This window comes from Mytilus edulis, chromosome 10 (assembly GCF_963676685.1).
Source record: "Mytilus edulis chromosome 10, xbMytEdul2.2, whole genome shotgun sequence".
Lineage (NCBI taxonomy): Eukaryota > Metazoa > Mollusca > Bivalvia > Mytilida > Mytilidae > Mytilus > Mytilus edulis.
Window position 1 is genome coordinate 75253452 of NC_092353.1, and position 15467 is coordinate 75268918.

Here is a 15467-nt window from a genome sequence, read left to right on the forward strand (position 1 = left end):
TACCAACTCTTTCAATTTGTCTTTTAGTTTGGAATGTGGAATACTTGTATAAAGAGTAGAAAAGTCAAATGTTTTAATACTGTTACAAGATGAAAGAGAGTTAGTGTATATGTCTGTGGCCTCGGTCTGCATAGTTCATTATTGAGCTGTTGGTGGTTTTATGCAGTGACTTAATTGAATAGAAGAGTTTTACATTTAAGTGAGACTACTATGCAGTGGACAGTAACCAAACAACATAGTTCGATAAACTGTGTAAATCGATATCTCGAATTGTCAATTAGCAGTTCATAGTTGGTCTCGTTCTCAGATCTGCAATTCATTTTTTAGACATTAATTGCAGATGTAACACATCTGCAAAACTGTTTCTATGATAGTTAGTGAATTATTGTATAATTTATTTTATACAAATAACTGCTTTGTTCTAATATTTTTTTCCAATTTGTTATCTAAAGGGAGATATATAGCGGTTACCTGCCAACTGTATGGTAAACATGGTAAACTAATTATAATTGATCATGAATATCAATGATATTTTCATTATTTACCTGAGCAACAAGAGAACGTCAAGTTCGTACGTGACATTATTGTTTTCAATATTTTCTCAAAGCATAGTGTGAAAACCTATCTTCTCATATTTTATTTCAAATTTCTATCGAATATATTGCTTTCTATTCACAAAAAAAATTCTAAATAATGCCTCTTTTTCCATAGTTTTGTTATTAAGTGGCACTATCATTTATTCAATACTTCTATAATTCTTATATGATTTGCATATTAGGGAATACGTTGATATGATTGCTCGATAGGACTTCCGGTAGTTGATCTTGACGTTGGATATTTAAGAAATAATTCCTTCATGTCATGCTCTATGCTCAATTTAACATGGGTAGCCATTATATTTGCCGGTATTTTACACTGAGCGTTAGCGAGGTGTAAAATATGGTCAAAAATAATGCATACCCCTGTTAAAATGAGCATAGAGCATGACATGGAGGAATTATTTCGATACTAATAGGACAAACACAGTATTTTAATGGGTCAAAGCGTACGAAAATACCTTGGTTAGAAATGTTCGGCTATTCCCGTTTCCTCCCCGTGGAGTATGTACATTGGATTTTCATATTTAATATAAGTCTAAAAACTAATAGCAGGGTACATATATGTTATTTATATAATAAATAATTATATAATAAATATATAATAAAGGTTTATATAAGAAGCTAAAGTACTACTTCATAGGGATAAAAATGAAAATAACGAGAATGTAAGCACTAAGTTCATTGACTACATATTTTTGCGTTAACCAACAAATATATTCATGCGCCAGGCCTACTCAATGACATAGAATTACAATTTACGTGTGATAGAGGTAACGAGTGTGGAAAATAATATTCCCTATCTCCAATTTTAAATAATTATAAGGATCAAACGCCTTTTTAAGGGAATTTATTGGTGTCAAGTCACTCACAAACATATCATTCGAGTCTGTCGGACCATGCGCGTAGCTACGTTTACCAATGTTTTCGTCAAAACGCCCGGGCGTACACTTGAATTTGGTAAAAACAATCATCTAAATAAAAATAAAAGAATTGGTTAACAGTACATCAACCTTCTAAGTCTTTCTTCAATGGCGAATAAAAGTGACTAAAATCATTTCTGTCAAATTCTAAATCTACCGTGAATTCTATACTCACTTCCCCTTCTTTTTTTTTTTTAAAGCAATTCATTATGAGCTAAGATTCGATATGTGGTTTGCCTTTTTGGTCGAGCCATTGACATTTATGTCGCGAAAGGGAGACATTTTGATCCTAAATTTCGTCGGCGGTGTCAAAATTATAACTATGTACATGTAGGTTCATTATGTAGTCAAAGTTTTAAGATATCAATAACTTTGTCAAACCTTCGTAAAATTTTACTGTAGCTGGACAAAAACTGTTAATGGTCAAACGAGTATCCAGAGCATAATAACGAAATTATATATGATGAGTTTTCCCGTATTTTATGAATTAAAGGAATTTCTTTTTGCATTTACAGTCGAAGGTTAAAAGGAGTTGGTCCGGTAAGGGCCGATTTCGGCCTCAATTTTCAAGTTCATCTAACGAAAGATTTTAGACACTTTCTAAACACTTAAGTGTCTATTTCAATTGATTCAATTAGTTAATGGGGAAGATTTTAACTTAATAAGTCATTTAAAACGCCCCGATTCACGCTTAAATATGAAAAATCTATCAAATATGCCAAAAATCGTCACTTTTCAGATGGTTTTTGTCAAAAATGAAAGTGGCCGCATCCGTGTTCATCCTCAACCTTTATATATATCATGTATTATCATCAAATACAACTTACATTTCAATATTATGAATGAACACGAATGCGGCCACTTTCATTTCAGACGGAAACTGTCTAAAATTTAACTAAAATGCTACAATTGTGAAGATTTCAGTAATTTAGCATGACTTAATGGTGCTAGTACCCGATATATGTGCATTGTTTTGTCAAAAACAGCCCATATTTATGTAGCAGAAGCATTCTACTTTGCAATAAATATCTAAACGATTACATTTTCACAATTTTCTAAAACTGCTATATTTTGAGGCCAAAAAGGGGTCTTACTGAACCTACTCCTTTATTACATATCAATTACTTTGTGAAACCGTGCTTCGTCGAATTTAAGTTTTTTTTTCATGGTTAAATTCTAAAGCAAAAAGTTTTTCTTTCATTTTTAAGTTTTATACCGACAGGTGGACTTTCTTCTGGGCAATTTAAATCAGACGATCTGGCCACCGTTTAATAACCGAATGCACAGGGATCGAGGCAATCTTTCAAATACTTTCTTTCCGTTTATTATCGGATTAAACGCCTTTCAAAAGGAATTTATTGGTGTATAATCTCGACCAATTCACTCACAAACAAATAAAAGTCCGATGGTCGTGTCTATAGATTTCTTACAAACATTCACATGATGAATGTTGATCACTGCATGTTGTCTCATTGGTAATCATACCACATCTGTTCTTTTTTTTTATATTTTTGAAAAAAGCATGGTAAAATTTACAAAGGGTAAGAAGTATTTCACAGGCATTTAATTTTTGATTCTATCCATGGGAAAGTCGATTATCCAAATGTAACAGAATACATATATGGATACGATCGACATAATTAACAAGTGTGTCCTGTGGGGGGAGAGACAAGAACGATAACTCTATTCTAATACGCATTTCCGGATGTGATATGACTGTGAGAAGGTAATCTTGATCGATTCGATGCACGCTGTATGTAACTGTTTACAGGAAAAGATTCATGTTTGTGCGTGTTTTGATTGGGTTTCTATTTTTGATTTAAATAACCGTAGAATACAGTAATGTAAAGTATATGAAGTAGAACTTCAGAACAAAGTTTGATTAATACGACTATTGCGTAATATTAAAATTATTTTCGAAAAGAAAACAAAGAGATTGCTTAGTGATATGTAAGTCTACCCTGGAATGTATTGATAACAAGTGAAGTGTCAATGTTGTAACACATTTATTTGGATTGTTTAACAAATTTAAAACAGTAAAATTGAGTAATATCCATTGTATTAGTATCAAATGGATACTGTCATTAGTCTTTGACTAGCACCAGGATCTCACAAGTTTGAAGTTATAAAATATTTTTAAAAAGTTGCAAAAGGTATCATACATGATTTTCTTCAGAATCATAAGCAATGGATACATTATGTGATGAAGGAAACAGAATTCTATCAAATAACATGTTTCCATTATTACTATTACAGTAGAAATATTTCATAAAAGATGATTTCAAATGCATAAAATGTGTATTGCAAACAAAACTAACATATGTTTTAAAGAGTTATTTTTGCAAGTAAGTTGAATGACTTTGGATTACTGTGTGACATATAATCCTTGAAGATTTGGTAAACATGGTAAATATTTTTTTTTATTACATTGGTTGCAATGAATTACATTGATTTTCCAGTTAGATAAAAATCGATAATTTCACATGTGAAATAAACGTGGTTATTTTACTCTCTGACGTCATACAACAATAGGCGTTGTCAAGACGTTGATAATGTCGGATCAAAACAAATTGTCAATGAGTAGGAAAAAGATATAGTTCCTTACATTTTCTACATTAATTTCATAAAAAAAGCCATTTACCAATGTAATAAAAAGAATAACTAATCGCCGTATTTGAATATCAAAAATAAGACAACTTGTGACCAAACGCCGCTATGGATAAAACTCGTGCTGCGCACTCGTTAAATCCATGCGTCGTTCGGTCACGCGTTGTCTTATTTTTGATATTCAAATACGGCGATTAGTTATACTATAATCATTTTTATCATTTTTTTTTTTTTAAAAAACATAAAAAATCACCGTTTCAGAATCTATTACATTCTTGGTTAATATTTCCCAAAACCTACACCAAAACATTGTGATTGGTTTAAAACGTGAGAAACAGTATAACATTATTTTCATTTTCGTATAAGAACAATGAGATTACCCATAGTCTGAAAAGGCGAATTAGTGTTGTGAATATCAATTGCCAAATTTTTATTTTAAAATTTTATTGACAGTTTTTGAACATGTTGAAGATCTTATGTATTAAATATTTTTTATTAAAATTTAAGAATAGAAATTATCTTATTGCATGTTTTGTAAGTAGAAAAATGGTAAATTTATGATACTGTATGACTGAACATTTTCATGACTTTTTGTGAACTTTGTTATTTTCAGCAAAGTTTAGTGTATAAAACAAGTCCTCAACCCATGAAATTTTTACAGGAAGATGTCTTTATTTCGTATCAAACAGGACATGTAGGAGGAAGTTAAACAAAATGCTCTGAGTTAAAATTTGTAAATTTTTAGAAATTCATTGTACCATGATGTGGATACATGATAAAGATGATAGGTTGTTTTTATCTAATTAAGATCTGGTGATTTAAATATCATCCTACTTAATTTAGCAAACATGTGACTAGTTGAGTGTCCTGTTCTTGTTCCTGTTTTTCTTGATGCTATCATATTAATTACATCATTTGTGTACATTGTACATGTTGTACATACAAATGTATTTATGGTCAAAGTCAGCTAGGTTTTCACGAATTGAAAATAACCATGGGATGTTTCAAAGGATTGGTAACAAGGATATATAATCTACATTAAACATTAATTGTATCATGTTTATTATTATTAGAGATACTGCACAAAATCATTCATTCATTCATTTACATGTATGTAAACTTAATTGATACAAATTTTGTTAATTTTCATGTGAATATAGGAAGAAAAAAACAAGATCTTCAGTTTTATTTTTTACCTGCTTTTTACACCATGAATTCAGAAAGTCATTAAATGATATGTAATATATTTAGAGTATAACTCCATTATTTGATCCCATTGGGAGTGGCTTTAATCACGTTAATGCTACATTTGTATGAACATGATGCAAATTGAGGTTAATATTTGATTCAATCAACGTGATCAATTTGATCACAAAGCAAGCTTTGTACCATTATGGTTTGTGGACATAAAAAAATTCGAATTTTTAAATTCATACAAACAAGACGAACCATGATTGATAATTTCTTACAAATATTAATTTTGGTACTGATTACTCTTTCTTGCATGTCACATGGTTTTACAAAGAGGGTCCCAAATGTAACACAAATGCATTCAAATTTCCTTTGTTTCAGAATCTGTTCAATTTTTTAAATCATTTAAACACTAATTTGTGTAGACTGCATTATTCCATACAATTTTACAAACCTTTATTCTGGTCTGATCAATTGTTTAGATATTTCTATAACATTGTTTAAGATCAGTAATCTACCTCACATTTGCTTACAGCTTGTTCCTACCATTTAAAAAAAAGGGGTTTTAAATTGTTGAAGGCCGTACGGTGACCTACATGTATGTGTACATTATATTTGTTGATCTATGTGTCATTTGGTCTTTTTGTGGACAGTTGTCTCATTGGCAATCATACCACATCTTCTATATTAAATGATCTTAAGTATTGAAAACAATTCATTCCAATCAGTAGTGTATTAATAAATATAGATGTACATGTATATGAATGATAAATTATATTTGTGTTGTGCAGTTGCATTAGACTTGCATGTACAAAAAAAATGTATTCAAGTGGAATGACCTTTCCCCTTAGGTCATGCTTCAATGATTTTTCTTCATTTTTCAGAAAGTAATAACAAAAGTACATTGTTGTCTTGCAATCCGTTTGTAAGCAGAAAGTAACAGACTGTCCCAGTGTCATGCTTCAGAAAATATATAAACTCTTTGTTCATGTTTTACATTCAAGACATTGTATATAAATTTTGAATCACCATTTTGTGTTACATGCACTAGCTGATACTGTGATACATGTTTATCTAGAATAACAGCTGCTCATTTTTCCTGTCCTCACCTGCTAAAGTTCAATAAAGAAAGAAAAGAAAGGGACTCCTAATTATCTATACATAAATGAAAATATCTCAAATTCAGGAGGCATTATTTATAAAAGGAGATTGCAAAGTTTTCCTGTTGAAGAAGAGTAACGAACACCCTTGCTGTTATACATGTTATACAGCATATATTGATGATTATACATTGTACATTGTACAAGTACATTTTGCAGCTTTTGTGTTCTCCCCAAATATTTCATATGGCTTCCTGGTAAACAGGGACAATCACATTTGAAATACCCTCTTGTTTCTAAAAAATATTGCATATTACATCTATAACACATTCTATAAGAAAATCAAATTAGATAGCAATTCTCTCTCTTCTTACCAGTAACCATTACATAGTGTAAATATATTTTTATCAATAGTAACAGCCATTTTGTTACACTTAATCTTGATTGCAAGAACTGAATGATATCTGTGGGGAGAGTTTGTTTCCAATTTGATTTCCTTTCTATCGACATAAATATATACATGTATACATTACATATGGTATACATGTACATTGTATATATATTTAGAATTGACCCATTGGTGGCCTTTGGCTGTTGTCTACTCTTCTTTGGTGGGGTTGTTGTCTCCTTGACACATTGCCCATTTCCATTTTCCATTTTATATTTAACATTCACACAAGAAATTCCTTATTCACTATTTAATGTAATCAAATACAATCTACATTGTGTACAGTCTCTAAATAAGAACAAAGAGATTAGAATAAATTTAAAGTTCATGTGAACAATGTGCCCATGATACTGGTAATTCAATACATTTTTTGTCGATTAAAGTGTTGAAAATTTCCAACACTTAATACAAGTGGAAATTTCCAAAGCAAAAAGTCTATAAATAGAACCATGTAATGTGTTATAAATAAATGAATTGGAAATTCTAATGCTAATTTTAAATGTCTGTTTAATTTCAGTGGTTACATGAAATCCCAATATTTACATGAAAAATATTAGATAAAAATAGGTCCAGGTAATAAAACTAGTATTACATACATGTATAAATGTACATGTACAATAGTTGAAATATATACATGATATATACATGTAGTCTGAGTACATTTTTAAGTGCCTATAAATGGCAGTACATTTTGTTACATACAAATCTATTTGAGTATATCTGCCTTATAAATAATTCAGAGTTTGGATGAAGTTAAAGATTTTTAATTTAATAACATATATATATAATGAACATAGATACAACACTTTGTGATATAAGTGTCAATGACACAAATCTCCATCTAAGTGACAATTTGTAAAAGTAAACCAATACAGGTCAATGTACAGCCTTCAACACAGAGTCTTGGTGTGTATATACATACATTTGTACATGTTTCAACAACAGTACTTAACAAGCCCTAATACGGATTTAGGTTGTTAAATGTTTCCAAAATAGGAAAGTTTGATGCTTTAAAAGTGGTGTTACACATTTAACACTTATTTAGTAATTAAAACATATATATTAATAATTTTAATAAATAAGTGCAATGATCATGATCTTGCTCTAGTTTTTGGGAAGAATTACAAAAACAAATTGGTACTTGCAGTGTTGAATAAATGAGTGGCTTGATATACATGTAGGATACATGTGTATGCCCTTATATTTTTACTGTTATGATTGTATTTGCTTGTGATAGAGCTGTCTTTTGTGGGGAGTTGTCTAATTGGCAATCATACCACATCTTCTTATTTTTCAAGACAATAGATGCATGTATATATATATATATATATGAGTATTCTCTTTATACTGTACTTTTCAAATGAAATATTTTGGATACAAACCATCAATTTTGAATATGAAGTAGACCATGTCAATATTTTGGGAACTAATTATAATCTTTAATGACCAATGTTGATTATAATTCAGAAACACAGTTTCACAAAAATTACAATTCAAGTGTTATATATGGTCAGTGACTGTATATCACAAACGAATATATGGTCAATGTAATTTGAATAAAATTTTCACAGTTATAGTATGAAACAAAGTTTTGTATATTGTTGAAGACTGGTTGTTGATCTCTCATACTTCTGGATTACAGCTGTTACATTGATGTTTACCTTATATTATTTTATATTCAGACTATTGATGTTTGAAATTTTAATCATTTTAGGATATAAAATAGAAAAGAATGACCGATACTGCAATACCAGGGAGAAATTTCAACAGCGTGAGTTTTACAGGGAATGCTGGGAACTTCTTTAATCAAAATACACGAAGTGAAACAGATAGCAGTAGCACTACAACATTTAACAACTCACAGAACTCAAGACGAGGGCCTAAATACCCTCAATACTCAATAACATGTATCAGATTGTCCACATTCCAAACATGGCCAACCAGTATACAACAACACCCAGAAACAATGGCAGAGGCTGGGTTTTATTATACAGGTAAATGTACATGAACATGTGTAATAGGAATAAAATTTAGGAAACAATATATGAATATAATACAGTAATATAACAGAACTAATATATCTGTACAAATCATGATGAGATCTCTAATTAATATACATTGTATATATATAAATCGCAACATACCTTAGCTTCAGGCAACTGCTCAAATGTTTTCCTGCAAGCCTTGGTCATCCTTGGAACAGATTTTTTCTGCAAAGATTATACTGTCCTTTAAGTTGCTGAGAAAGGAAATGGAATCTTATTGGCCTAGGCAGAATGTCATTAATATATGGCCATTGGTTTACTGTGAAAACTGCTTATGTTATTCATACTTCTTTTAGTTCATCTATATGATACTTATAGTATTGCTTTAGTTACAAAAATATCAATTGAGGTACAAAAATGTATATATAAAGGAATCAAACAACCCCTTGCTTTGGTCAGTAAAATACCATTTAGGCAAATAAAATGAAGATTTTTCTATAATTCTGACCCAAAATATTTTCAATTTTTTTTTTTTTTTTTTATTTTTATAAATTTTAATACCAAAATATTTTGTCATGACATCAGATAGTGAATTCCGCTAAATATGCATGTACATCAATTCAAAAGTTTTGAAAGGTAATATTATACAATAATACATTTTAATCATGTAAGTTTTTAAACTAAACATGCTAAAATTTCATGTTTATTGACTTGTATTTATTATCAAAAGATTATCAATACTTTCGTATGAAAATATTCATATTTATCTTTTCAACATGTTCAACAACGAAACCTTAACCATTATTTAAGCGATCTCGTCAAGCTATGAATATTCTGTGGTCTAAATGATGTGTATTACAAATGTATGCCACTGCCCAATAACTCAGTCACCTGTAGGAAAGATTATAAAGCACAACAGAAATCAATGTGTAAGCAGCTATTTTAAAACTTACCTTTTAAAATCCGCCATATCCCTATTCCCCACTTCAATTGAATTGGATTTTTTACCTGGGACTTAGCTCAAGTCTAAAAATAGAGCCGATTGAAATACATGATATAGGTAGAAATACCCTGACGAGAACTGCACTGTAAAAACTTTTTTGTGTAAAAGTTAAACCATGCACACATAATTTTTTATTGAAATGACTGTCATGGCTGTTGAATAGGTTTTGTTCCCAGCGTTCCCTTCATTCATTATTTTATAATTCTATATACGGAACATGATATGTATTTATTGTTAAAAAATATCTACAACTGTTCAAACTTTTACCCTGTATCATGTGTATCAGTATGATTATATATAAATTGTTTTTTTCTCTTCTAGATTAAAGTGAAACATTTCTTTAAGTAAAATGTCTACTGGTTAGCTATAAAATTTAGAGTGAAGAATACAAAATTTAATAAAAGCTTTTTATAAATGAACACTTGTTTTGGATATTACCTTTTATAAATGATTAATTCTATTAAATAAATAGAATAAATGATTAATTTTAAGGTTATATCGTGTTGACATCAACCTGTAACTAAATTACAATAGTTTACGATAAACATAAAGAGTCATGACAGTACTGTTGTGACTGGTAAATTTGTTACTTGCTTCAAGAAATGTAAAATAACCTTTTTTATTTTTTTCTATCTACATGTACATGTATCATTTTTTTTGTTGTTATATTTATGATGCAGTTTATTTATCAGTTTCAGCTTTATAGAATATGATTTTCCAAAAAAATATTGCATCAATAATATAGTGTTATTAACTGGCTGTTTCTGTATTGGCACTGGTATAGATTCAAGGTTTGCTGTATTGGCCTCGAGACCCACGGGCCAATACAGCTGACAGAGAATCTATACCAGTGCCAATACAGAAACAGCCATGGGCCAATACGGCTTTTTTCCCGCCTTTATGTATTGGTCCTGTTTTTTCTGTTTCAAAACTTTAAGACGTTACAAAACAATGCACATCATTTAACTTTTTATTTAATGATTTTAATTTTAAAAATATTATACAAATGTTTTTAAAATGTTTTATGGATAATGATCAATACTTCCAAAGCTAAGTAATGGCGTAAGAAAATTGAAAATCGGAAGTGAACATCCTGTATTAGCCCTGTTCGAAGAGCAATATTAAATCTTGATTTATATGGACAGTGGAGCGTTTTCAGTGTTGCACATGCTGATTTATCCGTATTAGGGCTTATTTGCTCATATCATTTGATAATTCAATATACATCAGCTTCTTTTAATTGTCAATTTCAAAAGCAGTTGAATAATTTATATATTTAAAAATAATGTACAATATATTACAAGTGAAGAAAAATTCACATTTTTTTCATGTAAGTTTCAGATGATCTGATCTAAGTACTTACTTACGGCTGACTAAGTATCTACCACATGTTCTAGGGGAAGCAATCCGGTGACAATTTGTAACTCTTATTTGTAAATAAATTATTGGAATTAAAATTGTGTTTACAGGTAACAATGACCATGTGAGATGTTTTCACTGTGGTATAGGACTACAGAATTGGGACTCAGAAGATAACCCTTTCGTAGAACATGCTAGGTGGTCCGCAGAATGCCAGTTTCTCAAAGACAAGAAGGGTTTAGATTTCATTGCTACTGTACAAGATGCTGTCAGAAGAGTACAAATGGTAATTAATATAGATATTATCATCAATAATGATTTTTGTTAAAGTAAGCAATAACATAAAATTTGGGTAACAATTTATTTTAAATTGAGGACAATAGTATTTTTGTGAATATTTGATCTAGGGGATTTACCAAAGTCTGCATATGGGTGTATACATTTGTAGTGAAATTTTTCATTTTGTTGAACATTTGAATTTGTGGTTCACTTAGGGACGACATCAAAAGATCGATGTAGGATAAAAAACTTAAATCAAATAGTTTGGGGGTGGGGGGGTTAAAATTCGACTAGTTTTGTATATCTAAAATCGATTTTTACATATATCCCTATTGGTAAATCAATTTTTCCCAAATTAAGTTAAGAGGGGGGTGGGGGTGTCAGTGTAAAAACTATGTGAATTAAGTTTTTTATCCTACATTGAACTTTTGATGTCGTCCCTTATAACCCATGATATCAACGAAAATAATATTGAATCCACAGTAGCTGTGTCCAAATTTATAAATCTGACAACTCCTTTTGCTTTTCTTCTAACAGAATTCTGACAGAATATTGGAACAAAAGTGTTGTGAATACAGATATTGATAAGTGCATTTATTATTGCGATTTCTTTTAATGAAGGGACAATAATCGGAACCTAATTGTTGCGATGTCAGGATAATCTGCATACTGACATGACAGATATATATATATATATTTATTTGATAACAGAAAGCATATTCTTATTACTACAATACTCAACCAAACGCATCATTCACATTGATAAAAACCTTGCAATTGTTTTTCAATTAACAGTCAATGAATAATGAGAAATCTCAAAATATACATTCCTATCATCTAATATATAATTCACTTCAGTGCAAAGCTGGTAAAAACATCTTATTCAATATTTCAGGAGGAGGCATTGAACACAGATGGTGTAGCAGAGACTGTTGATAATGACTATGAAGAAGATGGAAATTCCAGATCAGAGGATAGAGGCAAAGGTATTTCAAGAACAAAGCTAAGAGAATAACTGTAGATACATTTATTTTCGTTGGTATCAATTATCATGGTTTGAGGTAAACTTACATATTCGTGGATATTCGATTTCATGGTTTTGGCAAAGTCTGCAATCTTTCCAATAGAAAATTTGTAATTCTTTGAACATTTAAATTCGTGGTTCTCCGTACACCACGAAATCCTTGAAAATTGGTATCCAATGAATATTAATGAATCCACAGTACTTTAGAAACAGTCAATGACAGTTCATGTGTATATGGAATCTTAAAATGTTCATAATAGTGATTGATGAATATTTTGAAATATTTATTAGGGTCATCATATTTATCAGCATGAAGAGTTGCAATAAAGTTGTTGTTCCTTTTTTTCAAATGATTAAAAGGAGATTTTTGGTACAATCAATGAAAAACAACTAAAATTTTTCATTTTGGATGGTGTTAAAAAGTCTTATTTTTCTTAGGGCTGTTCCAGAAAATACTATGTCCCCCCCAGGGAAGGCAATTTTATTAAATATTATGTGGGTGGTTGTATTTGAAATACCAAAATGCAAAGGGAGTGCTGTTCTAATTAAATTTTATTACTGTGGGTGGTGGGGGTTAAAAAAAAGTGCCGTCCCTGGGGGGGACATAGTATTTTCTGGAACAGCCCTTAAAGTGTGATGATAATTTATATTTTAGATTTCTTACCTAGTGGTAAACCTACTACAAAAGCTGAGAAAAAGAACCCGCTATTAACAGACGCTGCTCAGAGCATATTAACAATGGGATATTTACCTAAGGTTATCAGGATCGTTGTGGACAGAGTTCTTAAAGAGAAAGGTAGGAACTTGCAATGCAAAGACTAAAATAAAAATAATAAGATCTGGTATGATTGCCAATGAGACAACATTCACCAAAGTTCATATTATGAAGTGGATGTAAGTAGGTTATATATATTATAGGTAACTCCTTCACAAATTCTTTCTTTCCTGAGAGTGATAACCATTATGTTTTATTAATTTTCTTGTTTTCATTTAATAGAAATCAAAAGCATTCCTTATTACATGTAAAAATCCAGCCTGTAAATCACCCATATTATGTATTACCTTTCAAGATAAATTATGATATTTTCCCATCTAAAGCAGAAAAAGTTTTATATAAATATTGGTACACATAATGGTGTTTATTTACATACATGACATATTCAGATCACAGAATATTATTACATAGTATCAGATGGTAAATGTAAAGTTTTGTAAATGTTAACAGGCCTAGAGATTCATGTTACTTCAATTCAAAGGATATATCTATTAATGAACTGTATATTTTTAAAGTACAAAATAATGTACCATGTTTACTTTACAAACAGGATATGTTAGAGTATTGAAGGTCTAAACCTGGGTCATTGAACTACTAATTCAAGTATGTCAATATAAGATGCTCTCAAAATGTCATATGTCACAGATTACTGTAAGCCAACTAATTTTTGAGAGCGATTTATTTTTTGCGACTTTTAGTGGGAGAAGGAAAATAATGTGAATATACATCGTATTGAAAAATTAAAAACCTGGATCTTTCCTTGTCTAACTACATCAAGCAAATTTGACAATGGCGAAACTAAATCACCACGATTGGGAAAGAATAGGCTAAACGTGAAATAAAGAATCTGCGAAAATAAGTTGGTTTACAGTATTTGCTCATTTAAATGTCAAGTAAAATTTGATCAATTTAGTAAAGAGAATTCTTTATCACTATGTGGACTTGTTACTAGTTGAAACATGAATATACATGTGAGAAAGAGAGTGACTAGTTAACTTAATTGCGAGTTTTTATTTGTCGATCTTTTATTGCATCAAAGCACACCATTTCTTTATATTTCAGTGTATGTTATATTTCCTGATCTTGATGAATTATTTTCCTAATGTTTAGATCTAGGATGACATGCCCCTGGTAATTTTCAATTGTTTACTGTTCTTGGATCTAAATTGTTGAACACTTAATACTTCTTATCTTGTTCATCTTGTCTCATAACTCAATCATGTCAACGTCAAGTTTGATTCAAAGTAAATCTCATGAACTTGCAAAAAGAATGTTTGGTTCCATAAAAACAAGCTCAATTCAGATATTGACAATTTTATATTTGTCTTACATTCTTGATATTTATGTTTTTCACTTGTCATAAGTCCACAATATACACTAATAAAAATTTAGAACATTTTCAATATTTTAACCTTCCATACAGAAAGTTTAAAAGTATTTATTTTCTTCATAACTTGTTTCCAAAAAGTGTATTGGCTGTTAAATTATAATAAAAATAATCTTTATTATGCAAAATACTAGTGGTATGTGACATTTTCAGAGAATTATTTATGTGGGGAAATGTTAAAATCCTATGAACATTAAGGGGGTAACATTGAAAAAGGTTAACGAATCAAAGCATTTTTTACAGACTTCTTCATAATTGTGTATTTTAGATATGTGGATATGAAAGAACTGTGTCATGAAATATTTTTGAAGTAGCCAATAGCTAGAGTTAGTTCTGTAGATTTGTGATTGTTTTCTTTGTATTCACTCAGTAAAATGGCAAATGATTGATATTCATCCTAATAATGGCTATCTCTGAAGCCTTTAGTCTGCAAAATGAAGGAATAATTCAGATCAGAAAAAAAACATGTAATAGAAAAACAAAGAATATGGGGTAAAAACACACAAAAAGCAAAGGAACAGTGTTTTAATTGCTGTTCTTCATCTCAAAGTCACAGTTTGTTTGTTTTAGATTTTCACAACCAGGATGAAACATTTATTTGTATGTAAAAATTGTTGTATACACTTAAGACAAATTGCCGATAATAAGAATAACGGACTCGCTTGATATTCTTGCTGATAAAGTCAGTATCAAAAACAAAAATGCCATTATTATATATATTAGCAACTACTTCTAGTACTTAGCACATTTTTAGATATTGTACATTCAGAAACTATTGTGAGGTGTTTAT

The 15467-nt window shown here is 30.1% G+C and overlaps 1 protein-coding gene across 4 annotated transcripts in view; it reads left to right on the forward strand.

The window, feature by feature from the left end:
- The first annotated feature begins 3231 nt into the window (after positions 1–3231).
- LOC139491907 (putative inhibitor of apoptosis) overlaps positions 3232–15467 on the forward strand; it is a 396259-nt gene continuing 384023 nt past the window's right edge. The window contains exons 1-5 of one of the 4 annotated variants that reach the window (XM_071279835.1): positions 3232–3306; positions 8580–8859; positions 11323–11498; positions 12387–12477; positions 13171–13311. In XM_071279835.1, the coding sequence (XP_071135936.1) occupies positions 8598–8859; positions 11323–11498; positions 12387–12477; positions 13171–13311 (670 nt within the window). In that variant the 5' untranslated portion in view covers positions 3232–3306; positions 8580–8597. Of the gene's footprint in view, positions 3307–5059; positions 5237–8553; positions 8860–11322; positions 11499–12386; positions 12478–13170; positions 13312–13840; positions 13894–15467 lie in introns of those variants that run through there. The other 3 variants (XR_011656664.1, XM_071279834.1, XM_071279836.1) reach the window with 3 other exon arrangements.